Below are 19,659 nucleotides of genomic sequence, written 5' to 3' on the forward strand. Positions count from 1 at the left end.
AAACACTTCACGTTTCATAATATTGACTGCTTATGTTAGCAATATTACCACCGTTCTTTAGAAATAACCACAATAAATAACTTAATATCACCTAAATTTCAAGTATTACAAAAGTCTCACCTCAGATTCCTTCAGTGAAAATCAAGTTTCATTTCAGTTATATGCAGACGGGGCGTCCTGCCAGTACCAAAGCTTGTGGGTGACGGACGTGGTGTTACAGAAAGCTACTGCAGCGGCTGTTTGAAATTTCGTACCACTGGCTTTGGCGGAAAACCCAGCGGTCCACTTTGCCCCAGTGGTCCACTATACCCCACCGTCTACTATCAGCGCGGAGGTGCTGAAATCCGGGGGTGAAGATATGATCCGTGGTTGCATGCAGTGCTGTTTGCCGTGTGCATGCAGTCCGGTGCCATTCCTCATGACCGGAAAAGGGAGTTGGTTGTCTCTATCTGGAAAGGGAGAGGGGGCCGACAGGACAGGCAACACTTACCGTGGTAATTGATAATACACTGCTCAATGAGCCAGGCAAAGCACTCACTCATTTGCTTCTGATGCGAATTCAATCTTATCTGCTAAAGTTTCATAGACCTAAGCAATCTGTGTTCAAGTCAAGACAACATATGGCCGGATCCTATCACTCCGCGTCCTTGTAGAGCGCTGACTTGTTTCGACAGGGCCTACTCGCAGCTCATGTCGATCTCAGTAAGTCATTTCACTTATTGCATTTTGAGCAGGGGAGGGCACGGTCCCGTTAATCCGCTAACCGCTAATTAGCGAAGCTAACTTTTTTCGTTAGCTGATAATCGTTTTCGCTAACTTTGGAAACTTTTTTTATATAACAAAAGCCGGCTCAAGGGCGACAAAAATTATATATATATATATATATATATATATATATATATATATATATATATATATATATATATATATATATATATATATATATATATATATATATATATATATATATATATAGATATATATATATATATATATATATATATATATATATATATATATATATATATACAAATATAGATATATATATATATATATATATATAAAGCCCTCTATTCGCCGCTCCCACAACAGAAAATATATATGAGTAGCCAAAAGAGAAGTCAGTTTCGGATGGAGAGGTGTCTTGATATACTCTTCTTGAAAGAGTTCAAGTCATAGGCAGGAGGAAATACAGACGAAGGAAGGCAGTTCTAGAGTTTACCAGTGTAAGGGATGAAAGAGTGAAGATGCTGGTTAACTCTTGCATAAGGGGTTTGGACAGTATAGGGATGGGCTACCATCCATAACTGCATGCCATCCCATCCCTACCATCCCTAACTGCATGCCTCCCCTCCTCCCGCGGCCCCCGCGGGAGGGGGGGAGGCATGCAGTTAGCAAGTTCAGAAGAGCAGTCAGCGTGAAAATATCGATAGAAGATAGAAAGAGAGGCAACATGGCGGCGGTATTTAAGAGGTAGAAGACTATCAGTAAGAGGAGGAGAGCTGATGAGACGAAGAACCTTAGACTCCACTCTGTCCAGGAAAGCTGTATGAGTGGAACCTCCCCACACGTGAGATGCACACTCCATACGAGGACGAACAAGGCCCCTGTAAATGGATAGCAACTGTGCGGGGAGGAAGAACTGGTGAAGACGGTACAGAACGCCCAGCCTCGAGGAAGCTGATTTAGTAAGAGAAGAGATATGAAGTTTCCAGTTGAGATTTTGTGTGTTCTCAGTTTCTGCCTTCACAGGATGTTACACAACTTCCCGCATTTTCAGTGTTGGCAAAAAGTCAGCATTTCAGAAACTTGTGAATGGTGAATCGGCCATTCATACCTGTGCGAATGCATTTCTGCTCCCAAATCAAGCAGTGTCATAGAGGACCTTGGGAACAAGGAGATGGTAGTTATATCTGGTGGCAAGAGTACTGATTCAATTGCATCTTTGCACTACAATCTTTTGTAAAAAAACTGTCTCCGCCAAGTCATTTGTTATCCCAGAACGTCTTTCTCCAACCAAATCCTCGACGAAATATCATAGTTTTAGAGTGTATTACCAGATCATGGTGTGGACTGGAAAGGAGATTGACAAGAATGCAGTGGATTGGGGATGGAAACTGGAGAACAATCAGTTTGTGCCAGTTAGGACGAAGAAAACAGTTTTTTTTTTTTTTTTTTTTTTTTTTTTACAACGAAGGAGGCAGCTCAAGGGCACACAAAAAAAGAAAACAATAATAAAAAAAGCCCGCTACTCGCTGCTCCTAAAAAAGAAACAAAAGAGGTGGCCGAAAGCAAGATCAAATACGGGAGGAGAGATGTCCTGATACCCTCCTCTTGAAAGAGTTCAAATCGTAGGCAGGAGGAAATACAGATGAAGGAAGATTGTTCCAGAGTTTACCAGAGTGAGGGATGAAAGAGTGAAGATGCTGGTTAACTCTTGCATAAGGGGTTTGAACAGTATAGGGATGAGCATGAGTAGAAAGTCGAGTGCAGCGGGGCCGCGGGAGGGGGGGAGGCATGCAGTTAGCAAGTTCAGAAGAGCAGTCAACGTGGAAATATCGATAGAAGATAGAAAGAGAGGCAACATTGCGGCGGAATTTAAGAAGTAGAAGACTATCAGTATGAGGAGGAGAGCTGATGAGACGAAGAGCCTTAGCCTCCACTCTGTCCAGAAGAGCTGTGTGAGTGGAGCCCCCCCACACATGAGATGCATACTCCATAGCTGGGCTGTACCAGAAAGCCTCCTACAGATGGCCCAATATATATATATATATATATATATATATATATATATATATATATATATATATATATATATATATATATATATATATATATATATATATATTTTTTTTCTAGACCTCAGTATCCCTATGAGAGGGAGACATTTATTAATGGAGGTGTGTGTGCGTGTGTCTATCTGTGTGTGTGTGTGTGTGTGTGTGTGTGTGTGTGTGTGTGTAATTTTCACCCACGGCTTGATCACGAGCTGGGCTCGTCATCGCCAGCAAGCACTCTCCCCTCCCGAGCTAGTTCATTGTAGTCCACCTCAGGATACTGCCGGGACCTTCACACACCACACACCCCATCCTCCATGCTCAAGGGGGGACACTAACCGCTCCTCTGTCCATGGAAAAATCCCTGGCCTGTGCAGGACTCGAACCTCTGCCTGCCAGACTGTGAAGCCTGGCAGTGCAGAGCTTTACCACTGAACTACCGGAGCGGAGCGGTGTGTGTGTGTGTGTGTGTGTGTGTGTGTGTGTGTGTGTTTTACTTTTTTATTTTCCCGTCTCCACCAGTATTTATTTCTTCGGCATCACGAAGTGTGGTGGCAGCTGCCCCCGCCTTTCCGCAGACTGCTGTGACGTGCAGCCTATGTCTTGGACAGAAGTGTATGTGTGTGTGTGTGCGTGCGTGTGTGTATAGCGTTGGGAGTGGGAACTAAGGACCCGTGTTGATGGCAGCCGCGTTTCCGCGGACTACGGCCTTGCTGATCCTCTGCCGGAGCCAGCAGGTCTCACGCAGCTCTCCCGTCAGCTCCGTCATCCTGCGTCCTATTTCTTGGAGCAGCTTGGCGAATGTGGGGCCCAGAGTACCCATGGTCTCTATCGCTAGCGGCTCGAAGCGATAGCGCTGGGCGAGTTCGGCGTACCGATGTCGTTTCTGTTGTTCTGCCGATCGGGCGGCTGCTCCTGGATTGGTGGCGCTCTCCATTATGTGTGTGCTCCGGAACGTGTTTGTGCATGTTACGTCCCATAGCAAGGATCGGCCGCCGCTGAATGGGTATATTGTCACTCCGTCTGGTCTTCGCCCGTCACCCCGATCTAGTCCGCGTGGCTACAGCAGTGCGGGTACTCCGGCTGCGGTCAGGCTGCGGCGGACGATATCGTTGAGGGCGGCGTGGCGAGGTAGTCTGCCTGTGTGTGTGTGTGTGTGTGTGTGTGTGTGTGTGTGTGTGAAACTGCAGTCATACTTTACACCATCAGTACTCAGAGAGAGACGATAACAACCGCAGTTTTATTCAAGTATTATTATAATTTTGGCTCTCAAGGCTTGACAGCAGAATTGGAAATATTTCAGTGTGGTATTAAATGCGCTATAAATTACATTTACAACACTCCACATCATTCTTCAGAATTTTCTTAATGCGACCGTCTTATATTCTAAGTATTACTCTGACGACCAACTTTGAAGCCTTTTGATATCAACAGCTATGAGTTGGCACCACCATTCGCCAAACCCACACGTGGAACTGCTGAAAAAACAATAACCAAGTGGTAAAACTTATTTCACTTCATTAGAATTTATGAAACGAACTAATATTGCTTTTCTCCATTCTGTACAGACATATCAAGACCTTCTGAAAACTGCGCCAGAGGTTGCATGAATTCAATATTTCTTTATTTCTCTGATTGTGTGTTAATATTTTGTTTGAGGAGTGTGTTCAAAGGAGAGTTAGGCTTATTTTGAATGCTTGGGAATATTCCTCAAACATCCGACTCAAAAAAAGATTACCACAGAGTAAAATAATGCTCTCTCTCTCTCTCTCTCTCTCTCTCTCTCTCTCTCTCTCTCTCTCTTCCAGATTGTGTGTGTGTGTGTGTGTGTGTGTGTGTGTGTGTGTGTGTGTGTGTGTTTATTCACCGTATTAAACTGAAGCTTGAGGTTGTACCCGTCGTTTGGGGTGAGCCAGGGTTTGGGGGCCGTGGGCGCGTGACACCCTTTGAGCTTACAGCTGCGGCAGGTGCCAGTTAGGGATGGGCAAGTACCGTTAATTTGAGTACCGGTAGTACCGGTACCGAAAACTCAGGTACCGTTAGTACCGGTACCGGTACCCGAAAGTATTTTTTTCTCTTAATGACTTCTGATGAAATTCCCAAATAAATTTCCTGTAAAGAAAACTCTCTCTCTCTCTCTCTCTCTCTCTCTCTCTCTCTCTCTCTCTCTCTCTCTCTCTCTCTCTCTCTCTCTCTCTCTCTCTCTCTCTCTCTCTCTCTCTCTGAATGAAGTGAATATTTATTTTTTCGATAAAAAAAAATAGCATGTATAGTTATTATGGATGTACTCGATCATAGTCTAATAACAATAACAATATTAATTAGCAACCTAAAAAAGAAAAAGAATCGGACATGAAGAATTATCCAGTAACTCCAATAAATTAATCAAATAATAAAATAATGGAAGCGGGAGCTGTGATGGAAACGGAAAGCAGGACAAAATGGTGGGAACTTGGGGAGACGGTCAGCGAGGCAGTGACTCAGCGTCTCCATACAGGGCCCATACCGCGTGATACCACATGGAGGCGGGCGGGCGCCGAGCGTCACTATCCAAACGGTACCGGTACTAGCGGCAGTGCGCAGTGCCGAGTGATCATGACGCTTCCCGGCACCCTAGTGTTCATGAGGCTTCGCGGCACCCGAGTGATCATGAGGCTTCGCGGCACCAGGTACCGGTACCGGTGTTTTCTCTTGGGAAACGTCGCCTCCGAGGAAAACTGACCGAATATTTTAAAATAATTAATGGTTTCACGAATGTAGACAGATCAACATTGTTTATGATCGATGACACTTTGCGCACGAGGAACAATGGCACAAAACTCAAATGTAGACAAGTAAATTCAGACTGCACCAAATTTTTCTTCACCAACGTTGTAGTGCGAGAATGGAATAAGCTTCCGCCTTCAGTGGTCCAGTGTAACACGATTGACTCCTTCAAAAACAAGCTCGACCGTCACTTCCTTCAACTTAATATCAACTAGAGTTGAAATGCAACGTTTTGGAGTCTTCTGATTAATGTAAAATCACTTAGGTTTAAGGACAGACCACCTAGTCTGGACCATGGGGTCTGTGTGGTCTGATTTTCTATGTAAATCTCTCTCTCTCTCTCTCTCTCTCTCTCTCTCTCTCTCTCTCTCTCTCTCTCTCTCTCTCTCTCTCTCTCTCTCTCTCTCTCTCTCTCTCTCTCTCTCTCTCTCTCTCTCTCTCTCTCTCTCTCTCTCTCTCTCTCTCTCTCTCTCTCTCTCTCATGATAAGTGTTGGTGTAATCTCTCGTATTATTTGATTTTGCTTCCCTTCATTAATCATATTTTTTTAAGCAGTAATCATAAATAAACAAGGAATCAAATAAGCAAGCTGAAATATAGAGAACGTAGAGCATTTGTTATCATTCCATCATAAACTATTAAGGAGCAGACGTGAGACATACAACTCCTCCAGATCGAGTATATCAGGTCTCATCACAGCAGTTCACATTTAACTAGATCTCTATTCATCTATAATGACACTGTATATTGCTCGGAATTCCTCTTCACTATACTCCCTCACGACCACAGCGTGTAACGAAACACACCGAGGATCTAACCCGAGGATCTAAGCCGCGATAGGGAGAGTGGAAAATCACTCCTTAATAACCCGGTAGCAGCGGGGATTATATTTTTTTAATGGTCCCTCCAAGCGAGAAAAATGAGAAAAAATCACCCCGCACACAAACCATTTCATAATATATATCAAAGCATTTGTGATCAGATTATATATCAGCTATTTTGGGGGGTTTATATCATGGCACAAATTTGGCCCGTCGCTGCTACGGAAGGGACACAACTAGATGAGTTTACCTTGAAATATGAGTTTTCTGTTTTTTACAAATTTTCTTAAATCACGGCAAGGGGGCACTCGGGAAGACCATTTAAATGCCTTCCGCGAGGTGTTAAAAGGGCGCTCACGGAGTTAAAAGGTCTGTGTGTGCCCGCGCAGGCCATTTAAATATTCGCTTTTTACTAGTAATGTTGTTCTTGGTTTCATAAAAGTTATTTTTTCTAGTAGCACGTCCCGAGCCGATGGTAGACCATAGGTGACGCAGTTACCAACCACCGGCCGTAGGGGGAGCATCGCTTTTCCCTTTCTCACACTTCGTTATGCTGTTATTGAGGTTCTGGGCACAATGCCGAGGAGAAGGCAAGAACGTGGTAAAACAGCTAGGCAGCTGCAGCTTGCGAAAAGAGTCACTTCTGCACAAGAGAGAAGAGACAAGGAGAGAATGAGGCACCAGACACCAAGGCGCGGGAAGAAGAAAACAAACAATGGCAGAGGAGGAGGAGGAGGTAGAATTGGTGGAGGCGGCATGGGCCGTTAATTAATCCCATTCATTGAGGTGAAGCCGCCGAACTGTCATTTTTAGGGCCGCAAGATGAGGGATACTACCCGGGTGACCTAGTACTTCCTTTCAAGTCGCTGAAGACACGTACCGGAAAATATCAGTTCCCAGCAGCATATCATCTGTTATTGTTCCATGGTTTCACTTTTCATAGAAAGTCTCATCTAAAAGGCCAATGTTGCTACGTTTGAAGTTATTCATGATTTCATTCATTCCTGGGACTTCAAAGGTTATGTTCAAAGTTCTATCTATTAACAGAGGGACAAAATCTTGTGTTTTATGTAGATTTACCCCTGTGGACATTTGCTTGAATTCTTTAGTTTTTTGGCCTAGGTAAGTGTCTACTTCACATTCCAAGGCATGTAATTCATTGACATCCTGGCATAGATCTTTAGCTGCTGTTTCAGAAATATGATACCTTTGGTTTCCTGTGTCTATTAAACATCTTACTTTCCTACGTTTCTTTCCATTTTTTTTAAAGTTCAGTGTCATAGTAGGATGCAATTTAGATGAATCAAGGCTTCTCTGAGCAAGACACTAACTTATACCGGTCTTTGGTTTGGGGTTTGAATTATTTAGCAAAGGACACAAAGGAGTTATTTGTTATCTCCTTTTGCACAGCTGACATGCAAACTTCAACTTATTTTGTTTGCCGCAATATTCAGATTCATTATGTTCTGAACCGCACTGTAACAAACGGAGGAAGGGAAAGTGTTCACGGCATCTCCACCTGGATGCATGACTCACCTGTGCGCGATGAGTCACCACCGTGCGATTGCATATACCTGTCCAAGCTTGATACCTGGAATGTGATTTATAGTGTCACGCGAGGATCAGCTGTTTTATATTTGGCAGAGTATTCTTGTGTGCCATTTTCCGATGCTGCTACAATGTTTATCTTCATAGCTGTTGAACTTAGAGCATTTACCCAGAGAATGCCCTGTAGTATCACAACAATTTGCAAGTTGATATTTTAGCCTTATTGAATGATTTAAAATTTTGCATCGTGCTCTTTTCTTTATCATCTTTATTTTTACTAAATGAACTTACAGATGATGTGTATTGATTTGAAGCCTTATTGAAGGTTTTATCAAAGGTCTTTTTCTTAACCGGTGCAATACTAATCAAGGTCTTTATGGTTTCATTATAGTTAGAAAAAATGTCAGTTATAGTTGGGTAATTATCAGACAACCTATGTACTAACTCTTTTTAAACCCACTAGTAGCTTGTTAAAAACTACGTGACTGATTAACCAGTCGGCCAAAGAGGTATGTACTCCTTTCACAGAGTGAGTTATGGGAGGCTCGCCCATCAGGCAAGTCGCTGCACTACACGGATCCCCACTCCTATTTAGATTAATTCCTGTGTGTTGAGATTTTCCATTTTCTATGAACTTCGGAAAGCATGGGCCATCACTCTCCCTGTTACCCATTCGGAGTGACACGACAGAATCACGTACAGGAGAGGATCCTGCCACTAGTGAAACGCCAGGATTTACTCTTTACCACATTCCCACACGACCACCGCGTGTAACGAAACACACCAGAAATATTATTCCACCACGTAGGCTAAGTCTACATATACCAAGTCAAGTCACTCTGCTTCAAAACTGCGACCGGTACGCGCAGGGGGGCGGTTTGGGGGCGGAGCAGCGGGATGACGTCACTTGAAGCTAAAAAAAAAATACCCGCCAGTTCAGGGGTGACTAAATTAAGTTGCGGCCGTGTGTGCACTTTGGATGTACATGCTTTCTTTCTTTCACAGCGCGTTCAGGCAAGCCACTGACGAAAAAATATATGCCTTTTTATTGTGCTATTGCGTGACTGTAATTCCAATGCCTACAAACGGCTGTGTGGGGTGTGAGGGAGGGCATTTTTTTTTTTTTTTTACAACAAAGGAGGCAGCTCAAGGGCAACAAAAAAAGAAAACAATAATAAAAAAAAGCCCGCTACTCGCTGCTCCTAAAGTAAAGCAAAAGAGGTGGCCGAAAGGAGGATCAAATACAGGAGGAGAGGTGTCCTGACTGATTTAAATTAGTCCACCTTTCTTCGTTTTCTCTAAATCCCTGTTTCTACATTCTCTAGTTTGGCTCCAAGCAACGTCATGCATAAGCCACGCCTCGGCCGTGTCTCCTCCCACAAACCTGCGTATGACTTAACTTGGTATATATAGACTTAGCACGTAAAATTAACACAGCCAAGGAAAAGATTTGTCGGTGCCGGGGATCAAACCAGCGACCAGCGAGACGAGAGAGCCACTCTTTAACCAGTCGGCCAAAGGGGTATCGCGGGGCCTTCTGCAGAGTGAGTTATGGGTGGCTCGTCCATCAGGCAATTAAGTCGCTGCTCTACAAGTGGCTTTCAATTTTGTCTCTTATTACGCTCTCGAGTAACTACAACTGAAGTTAGACTAATCCATATGGGCCTGTAATTATTCCTGGTATTTTTTTTTATTTTTTTATCTTCTTAAAAATCGGTGTTAGGTTAAACTTTTTCCAATCCCATATCTGTCAAACCGGGGTCAGTCGGGTTCTAATGAGTGTTTCTTCAGGTTCATGGTACAGAGGAAGGGTCAAACTAACACCAGGGTCATACAACTACCCCTGGAAATGCCCACAACTCCTACGAAAGCCTTGTCAAATATGTGTACTTGGGTGCCGTACGAATCTTATAATACGACCCATATAAGTTTGTGTATAAAACGATAATTAAACCATAAGAAAAACACATTTTTTTTGTCATTCAATATTTATTTGTTTCAAAAATGCAGAATGAAAACACATGACACAGATTGATTGACAGATAGTTGTAAGACTTGAAAATCACCGAAATTACGTAAGACTTACGCAAAAAACTTAAGATTTGACAGGTTACAATCCGAAGGGAAGATGCCTTATAATTGTCGCTAGAACATAATCTATTGAATACGGTTGCAAGAGAGATTTACATAGATTTACATCGAAAATCAGACCACATAGACCCCATGGTCCAGACTTGGTGGTCTGTCCTTAATCCTAAGTGATTTTACATTAATCAGAAGACTCCAAAACGTTGCATTTCTACTCTAGATGATATTACGTTGAGAGAGAGAGAGAGAGAGAGATCGTAAAGAAAGAGGGAAAATTTTGTTGGTTGAAATTACGAGTTGAAGAAAATTTAGTTGAGTGTGACCACCCTGAGAGAGAGAGAGAGATCGTAAAGAAAGAGGGAAAATTTTGTTGGTTGAAATTACGAGTTGAAGAAAATTTGGTTGAGTGTGACCACCCTGAGAGAGAGAGAGAGATCGTAAAGAAAGAGGAAAATTTTGTTGGTTGAAATTACGAGTTGAAGAAAATTTGGTTGAGTGTGACCACCCTGAGAGAGAGAGATCGTAAAAGAAAGAGGGAAAATTTTGTTGGTTGAAATTACGAGTTGAAGAAAATTTGGTTGAGTGTGACCACCCTGAGAGAGAGAGAGAGAGAGAGAGAGAGAGAGAGAGAGAGAGAGAGAGAGAGAGAGAGTAAAAGAAAGAGGGAAAATTTTGTTGGTTGAAATTACGAGCTGAAGAAAATTTGGTTGAGTGTGACCACCCTGAGAGAGAGAGAGAGAGAGAGAGAGAGAGAGAGAGAGAGAGAGAGAGAGAGAGAGAGAACACAGTATCAGCCGCAAGAAGAAGAAGAGGAGGCCACCGTCCCGCCGCCCCGGAGAGGAAGCGATCACGCGTCGGGGCGTATAAGTAACGGGGCCACGGGCGGGACGCGGCGGTGACCCAGAGGAACCCAGGAGGACCCCGAGGGAAGGTGGAGGGCTGAGGCGGCGTCCCCAGCACTTGTACGACGCAGCAGCCATGATGATGTCCGTGCCCACCGCGGAGAAGCGCCCCCTCAAGCGTCAGAAGCTGGGCCCTCCTGACGTGTACCCCCAGGACGCCAAGCAGAAGGAGGTGCGTCAAGGGGTTATGGGTATTGGGTTATGGGTATAGGGTTGTTATGTATGGGTTATGGGTATAGGGTTATTATGTATAGGTTATGGGTATAGGGTTATGGGTATAGGGTTATTATGTATAGGTTATGGGTATTGGGTTATTAGCTATAGGGTTATCAGGTTAGGTTATGGGTATAGGGTTATCAGGTAAGGTTATGGGTATAGGGTTATCAGGTAAGGTTATGGGTATAGGGTTATCAGGTAAGGTTATGGGTAGAGGGTTATTAGCTATAGGGTTATCAGGTAAGGTTATGGGTATAGGGCTATCAGGTAAGGTTATGGGTATAGGTGTAATGCCCCGAGGATCTCCTGGGAGTTATATCTCTTTCTTCTTATTAACCCGTGGGCTTCAGCGATGGGAAAGCCAAGAAGTGGCCGAGAAAGGACAAAATTACACTGCATTTTGAGACTAAGAAAAGAGCATGGAACGTACATCAGAGTACTCCTCTCATAACTATAAAGCCGTTAAAACTATTTACTTTTACTCAAACTCCATTCTTTTTGGGTGGTGTTTGTTACAAAATAAAGTCTCGTGACGCGTGGCATCTAGCCGAGAGTCGCTTGTTGTCTACTATAGAGAATTTGACAAGTGATTACTATGTGGATAGCTAATTCAGTCTGCCATGACCTTACAGCACCACCTATGACAAAAAAGCCCACCTCAGGATCACTCACCCACCACAATGACCCAGGGCATGCATGGTGGGTTGCGCTATGCCACCACCGCCCACAATTAGCTTGAATTAGGTGTTTTATGGCGATCCCTTATTAGGGTCCACCGTACCACAGCCACCTCGTGAAAGCCTGGGGAAGTTCTCGGGTTAATGAATTTGAAAATCATTAATAATTTAATTTAACGAATGTAGACAAATTAGGGTAAGGTAACCAGTAGGTACGCAAAAAATCGGCGATTTTTTTACACTCTGACCTGTACCCGCTATACTATTTAAGCAAACTACATCAATTATTGTTTGCAAATAAAGGAATGGCTATAGTTTCATGTGGTACAAGCATTTTTCGAATAAGATTTAACTGTACAGAAAAAATGGTGTATAAAGTTAGTGCGTACGTTTAGGCCTACCCCTACCCATTAGGTACTCACCCTTGTCCAGTAGGTACTCATTAATTTATAACTAAAAAACTACAACAGCTAGAAGAGTCTCCTTTGGATATTTTATTCATTCAAGCTCCCTTTATATGTTAGTTTATTTGTTTTTGGTGATCGCAAAGCAGTAATTAATGTATTCATGTAAAGGTGATGAAAACACAAAAAAATACTTTATTCTCTAATTTCTTAATTCAAATACGCTCCTATGTCCAAGTATAGGCATAATGTTGATTTGGTTACTAAAAACAATAACCTGAGTACTACAATTACTGAATTACATTTTAGTAACTAAGAAAAGTGCTCCCTCCGTTATGTGAAGAAATTATCCATCCATGTAAATGAAAAGAATTATTGGGCATTTCTTCAAGAAAATAACTCAAAAGCATAAGTAAATCTAAAATATAGATATTGAATCTAATTGGATCCTGAATAGGCTCTAATCCAGTGGTTCCCAACCTTTTCTAGTTTGCGGCACCCTTGGCAAGCCTTTCAAAACTTCCCGGCACCCTTATAAGGAAATACATATTTAAAATCTCCGTTGTTTTTTTATTATATATATTTTTTTCATTTCGACATTTTGCATCGATGTAACAACACCTTATACATAGATATTCTGGGCTCTGGCCAGTGGCGACTCGCTGTGCGCCCTGCCCTGTACGTGTGTCATACGCGTCAGTCTACAACCCTCACTCCCCTCCCTCCCTCCCACTCTCCCGCCAAGCTGTTCTCTCCAGTGTCCGTACAATTATTACACAGCAAAATCATATAATTAGTATTGTTCTCCTGGATTGTAATTTTCCATAAGTACAAATTATTATACAAATTCAATGAAAAGTAGCTAAGTTGAAAATTCGATCGCTAAATTGTGCAGCAGCAGCAGAAGCAGAGAGAGTGAAGTTAATGCAATTTTTTCCCCTGAATTTTGGCGGCACCCTCAAAAGATCTCACGGCACCCCTTGGTGCCGCGGCACACCGGTTGGGAATCACTGCTCTAATCAGTTGTTAAACTTAATCAAGTGAAATGTATATTGTAAAGGAAAAACTTTAGTTTTAGTGAATAAGAATATAGGACTTCCTTCAAACAAAATAGCAGTTATCACTTTACAATTTGAAGTGGGAGATAAGTATTTCCTTTATAGAAGTAGTAAATGCAAATCCATGAACACGGCCCCTGCACTCTGGATTTGGGGGTTCTAGTACAGCTAGCTCACATGCTCTGTGAGGATATGATAGTTCCGCGTAGTCTGGGACGACGTAGAAACCACTTTTCTTTGTTTTCTTTTTCTTGGGCGAATGTGCCAACTTAGTTTTTTTCTTCTTGGGTGACCCTGCCATATTTGTAATACCTGTATTATATTCTATTGTGTTCCTGTAAAGAAAAAAAGTTGAAAAAGGAAGGATGACCAGTAGGTACGCAGTGCATGTTGCCCTGTAGATACGAGAGTACCTACTGGACAACATGCACTGCGTACCTACTGGACAGCCAGTGGGGTAAGTTTGATGAGGTGGCACACAGACAGTTTTCACAGGACAGTGCTTCTTGTTCTCATATGCCATAGAGCTTGAGTTGTATTGCTGTGGATTGTGGCATACGTCTCTCTAGCAGTCATTTGAAAAAATGCGTACCTACTGGTCAAGTCTTGATTTCCTTGTCCAGTAGGTACGCACCTTTTCTCCAGTTTATAGATATGTACTGGAATAAAACCAACACCTATTTCTTGAAGTTTACCCTCCCAAATCAACCTGCAAAAAGGAAAAAGAAAAAAAAAATACACCGGAAACAAGGCAGACAACAAAAACGAAATTTGCAATCCTTAGCATTTCCCTAAGAAAACTACCACATTTCCTAATTGCATTCTTTTAGGGTACATAGTTTTTATGATATACATGTTATTTGTGGGATACTTCTGTATATGATGGAGGGATGGTTGAAGTATAATATGATATGAAGTTTGTTGATTTTGCTTTGGTCTTTTTTTGTGGGGACATTTTTAAATGCCAAATGCGTACGTACTGGGCCACTGCGTACCTACTGGTTACCTTACCCTATGCTGGATAACTACTCCTGCGTAACTGAGTGCAACGATGAAGGGAGGCTGCCACCACCGCACGATGAGGGTCAAAACCCCCTGCTCAATGGGGAGAAAAACACTCAGTCATGCCGGGTGAGAGACAAAAAAAACTTGGTGTATGTTCAGAGAGTTGCCCATCTCACTGTGGTACTTCTCACCCTAGCCATGGGTTAGATCTCATTATTCTATGCATTTTGAACCCCATATATATGCATCGCAAATTGATGGAAACGCTTCTACCGATTTTTTAAAAGTTAGTGTTTTTTTTGCGGGCTGCGGTGTTGTGGGCCCCGGGCATGGGAGGGATAGCGTATGACTCTCAATAATTTGGCCCACACTCGCCTGGTAAGGTTTGATTCATTCTACGGTGTTCTACTACTACTGTTGTACTTCTCTAGTTTTACGAAATAATTACGGCTACCACTGTTTACGCGCACCATATTTGACTGCTCTGGTGACGGGCGCGGCGGTGGTGCAGCCGGTGTTGTGAGAAATACCTCCTCGCAGAAATAAGTCGCATATACTTTTTTGGGGGGGGGGAGTCCAGGGGGGCGCAGGGCTGTTAGGTCGTAAAGCTCGGTTGGGATAGTTTAAATATGTTGCCTCACCCTACACCCTCTGCAAGCTATTTTGCAGCTGTGGCGGCGGATGATGAAATTGCAATAAGTCACTTTTTATTAGTTTCCGAAGAAAAAACTATCTCCAAGTGAAAAAGCACAATATTTTGCCCCGAAATAAATAGCCAGTGTATCAGATTTTGAGATGGGCAACTTTCTGAACATTTACCAAAAACTTGAGATAGCGTTAAACTTTGTAGAGGACGTGAGGCACTTTTCCCCGTGTGCAGCTGCCGGCCAACCCACCGTAACCTTATAGATTAGATGAAAGGGACAATGATAAAAACAAGAAAAATAGTGTAATTACAAGGGGAATCTACTTTGATATTACATTTGTTACAATGATTGGTATGCTGGATTTCCCCTCCCAAGATGCATGACCTCATATTTTTCTTCACTAAATTGGAGCAGCCAGATAAATAATGGTATAATAGATGTACTATAGCTTAGGCTAGCCTGGTGAAACTTACCATGAAAAACACTGACTTCAAGTATCCTTACACCCTAACAACCTGCCCTTTCCGGTCCTATGAACGCTCACAAGGGTAACAAGAACGCGACTTCATATTTAAATATAAGTTGGGGTAAGAGGACGTTTGGGAGAGTGTGAGTGTGTGTGTGGACGGGAGTCAAGTTGTTGGGCAAGCTCAGGCCTGGAGCTGAAGAGGGGGCAGAATGAGGGGCATATTTCACTAAGATAGTAAGCAGTATAATAGCAGGGGGGAATAAGTGCGCTGGGGAGAATGGGGGTTGGATTCACTGGGGGATGGGGAGGGTGTTATTCACTGCACAGAAGCGCTTACCTGGAGTTGAAGAGGGGACAGAATGAGGGGTGTGTGAAGGGTTGCTTGCTCTTTTATGCGGCCCCAGGAGAGGGCAGAGACGGGAAGGAGATTGCCGGAAAGGCTTACATTTCTTAAATTAATAATAGGAGGATGAAATTAACAACATCCACTGATGTGTTACAAAGAAATTCAGATGGTATGGTTTTCAAGGTTATTTGTGGTAGAAATCTGTTTTGGGTTCAGTACTTATGGGGAAGGTAAATTTATATGGGACTTTATGGCATCCCAGCACTGTGCACGCAGGCATAAGGGGCGGCGCAGAGTGGACTACGTGACTGGAGGAGGGGGGGAGGAACGAGGGTGAGGTGGTGGACGCCAAGCCAAGAATTTGACGGGGAAGTGGGCCGTCTGCCTCGGGCCACGTGATGTCTGGCGGAGAGTATAGGTAACCCCGGGGAGGGGGGATGGGCCTCTGGCGTGAGAAAGTTAATGGCCACTGCGGGCCTCACTTAACACTTAACACTTTATAAAAATCTGGCACTACACGAGATTTTCCCCAGGTGAAATAGATTTCTGCCACGACTCGCCGGTAACCTCCGGGAGATTAAATGTTGGTCACCAAAAAAAATTTCATACAATCTCAAATAATCATTCACTGACGTACCACAGGGCAGTGAGGTGGGGTGGAATACACTGAGTTATGACAGGACAGATTCACTCCTCTACACTCGTACTAACTTTCGCTGCCCGCCTCTCCCAAAGGTAAATGACCAGAGCCTAGTAAGTCCTGAAGCGGACTGCCACCTCCAGGGCGTGCTGCCTGTAAGTGAGGGAATACCAACCCTCGAATTAAAGTATCCAAATAAGAGACTGGCCACTGGTCCAGGCTGCACCTGTGACCCATGAAAACCCAGTGGTCCAGGATACCCCAGACAACCTCAACCCATGAAGATAACCTGGCCGCTACCCTTAACTGTGCCTGTCACTCTCGTCACTAGGATACTTCCCCAAAGGTGGCTCCAAAATATCCACACAACTACCCCACACAGTCACAAATCAGAATACTTCACCCTCAACACTACCTTCGCCTACTGAAAAACACACACTAAACATGTATACAATGGCTCGGTCCATCTTCCCGCGCGGGCCACATTGTTGTCTGGGTCGGGCTGGACTCCCACTCTCCATGTCTGTCTTGGTGTCCACGGTGTTAGGTGTATGTTGAATGTTAGGTTTGGGACAAATACTCAAAATGTTGCAACAATAAATAAAAGTAATTTAATACAGTGTTATCATTAGAGAAGATCTTAGACTTGTGGTTAAGGCAAATTTTCCATGGAATTGCTGAAGCCACCAGTCACAGATAAGACTCAAAAGTTAGATCAATGTTTCCTTTCAGATGTAACTTGTTCCATACATCTGCATGAACACTTTTCTGACATCATTAGTCTTCACTGAGAGTGGTACTATGTCATGTGAAACATTGAAGACTAAGGCAAAAGACCAGTGCTGTCTGTGATTGGCTTCAAGCAATAAGTCTCTCAGAACCCAGGTCCTAAATCTTGTAGATTTCCTGTAATTTTTTTTTTGCAAGAACTGATAATTTAAAAAAAAGAAAATGGTTTTCTTTATTTCATAGCTACATGCTGTAATTATATTTTGTGCTTGAAAATTACCTTAAACATTAGAATACATATTATTTGAAGCTGAATTTAATACACAATGAAAATATAGTAGATTTTTTTTCCCACAATGAATTATTCATTTAATTAAGTAACTAAATGACATGTCATCCTAGTTTCCTTTAACAGCTCCACTCAGCTTCATTAAATGTCTTTTCCATCATTTCAGGATGAATTGGATGATGTGAGTGTGAAGCAAGGCTTCACCCATCGGCCACAGATTCAAGATGAGTACAGCAGCGCCAAGAGCACATCCATCACCCCAGCCAAGGTTTGTATAAGTGTGTTAAAGGATGAGCTTTTGCAAAGGTGTATGTACATCTTGTATGTACATCTTGATACACAACTGTTAGACAAGAACTAGCCAGAAACCTTGACACAGAATAAAAAAAAACTATCATGGCAGTGACCCCTCTTAACTTGTAGTCATACAACTCCCACATTTGCTGTATATGCCAGTGTTTTGTTTCTGTACCCACCCAGTGTAAAAATACCACCACCATACTGAACCACTCACACCGTTATGTTCATCATCATCTCCGCTGGTTAGTGTGGGGCAAACAGGTGAGCACAGCTGTTGTCCACTTAGGTTTGCCGTAAGAATGCACCAAATTTATTCTAAGAGGAAGTATATCGTAAGTAATGTTGGAAGTTTTCTGTTATACTTTTAATTATCTTATTACAAAAGAGAGAATGGTGAGACAATCTTAAACAGAACCAGCCTCACCCATGAAGCCAAATAAATATGTAATTACTTAGGCCCCCAACAATATACTGATGGCCTCCAAAGCACAGCAAAATAGTGGATTGAAATTGACTAATACAAGGTGTGGATGGGCAGAACCTCTGATCAGATATTGTTTTTTGCCCTAAAAGTTCAGGGCTGGGACTAATCTTACTTCCAGTACAGGTAACTCTCGATTTACGTAAGTATTGTGTCCTTGAAGAAGCCATGTAAATCAAAAACAGTGTAAATCAAACAAGAGGTAGGTTTGTACCTTTATTGCCTACTGTATCACTCTGACTCCTCTCCCTCTCGTGGTTCCTCCTCTGGCTGCCCTTCCCCTCGTGGTAGCACAGCAGCGAGGGTGTTGTTGTTGTTGAGTAGCGTGGCAGCGTGGGTACTGTATTGTTGTTCAAGTGGCGCGCGGGAAGAACTGTGTGGCCGTGTGAGTCCAGTTGCGTGAGACATCTGGTGGCCACTCCATAAAATATCGCGTTTAAGTGAAAAAAACGTGTAAATTAAACGTTTATTTGGATTTTGGACTCGGCGTTATTTCAAAAACGCGTAAACCAAACTCGCGTAAATCGAGAGTTACCTGTCACAGTTAATTTCTCTGTCATTAAGATCATGGTTATAGCCTTCTTGACTTTAAGATCCCTAGAGTTGCTGGCTTGTAGGTTGTGTTCTAATTATATATCCATTCATTTATTCTTCTTTGCAAATTGCTTCCATTGCAACCCATCAGTCAAGTCATTCATGGCCTTCATTTCCATTCCACATTTGCACACAGTCTTTCACGATATGTAGATCTTCCCCACTACTCTGTCAACCTAAGTGGTGTATATTCAATTTCTTACATTATTTTATATGTAGCTTACAGTTTTCCTACATGTTTTATTTACTTAGTTCAATGTTACTGTTATATTTCAACTAATACATATGTAATTCCTATTCCAGGTTGCAAACTACTTCAATGCCATCCTCAAGAAAAAGGCAGAGTGCAACCAGCTTCCCGATACTGCCAGGAAGAAACAGCAGATCAATATTAAAGACAACTTCTGGCTTGTCACACCAAGGTCCAAAGCAGCAATTGAGGCCTGGTTCAAAGATCTTGCTGGGTCAAAGCCTTTGACTTCTCTTGCTAAAAAGGTATTTAGCTGTTGCATGTAGAGTAAATCATTGTAAGATTTGAAAAAAAAAAGTGAAGTATACCATTGGTTTACACACACTGATCATACATACTCAGTGTTTACTTGTTTGGCTTGACATCATTGACTTTATCCTGATTTAAAGCATTCATGATATATAAAACATGCATGTTGTAAATGATGATGAATTACTTTTGTACTGCAAAATGATGATTTATTTAATGAAGGGGCTTCGTGGTCCAGTGGTTAGCACACTCGGCTCACAACTGAGAGAGCCTGGGTTCGATTCCTGGGTGGAGTGGAAAAAATTGGGCGGCTTTTCCGATACCCTACGCCCCTGTCCACCCAGCAGTGAATGGGTACCAGGTATTAATCGGGGGTTGTGTCCCGTCTCCTGGGATCTGTTCCC

General features: G+C 42.8%; 1 protein-coding gene across 1 annotated transcript in view; it reads left to right on the forward strand.

The window, feature by feature from the left end:
• The first annotated feature begins 10,819 nt into the window (after positions 1–10,819).
• The window catches only part of LOC127002316 (mediator of RNA polymerase II transcription subunit 12-like protein), a 95,386-nt gene continuing 86,546 nt past the window's right edge, over positions 10,820–19,659 (forward strand). The window contains exons 1-3 of the mRNA XM_050868125.1: positions 10,820–11,073; positions 17,548–17,649; positions 19,060–19,251. Of these exons, the coding sequence (XP_050724082.1) occupies positions 10,978–11,073; positions 17,548–17,649; positions 19,060–19,251 (390 nt within the window). The 5' untranslated portion in view covers positions 10,820–10,977. The remainder of the gene's footprint in view (positions 11,074–17,547; positions 17,650–19,059; positions 19,252–19,659) is intronic.

The sequence above is a fragment of the Eriocheir sinensis genome, chromosome 23 (assembly GCF_024679095.1).
Source record: "Eriocheir sinensis breed Jianghai 21 chromosome 23, ASM2467909v1, whole genome shotgun sequence".
Taxonomy (NCBI): Eukaryota; Metazoa; Arthropoda; class Malacostraca; order Decapoda; family Varunidae; genus Eriocheir; species Eriocheir sinensis.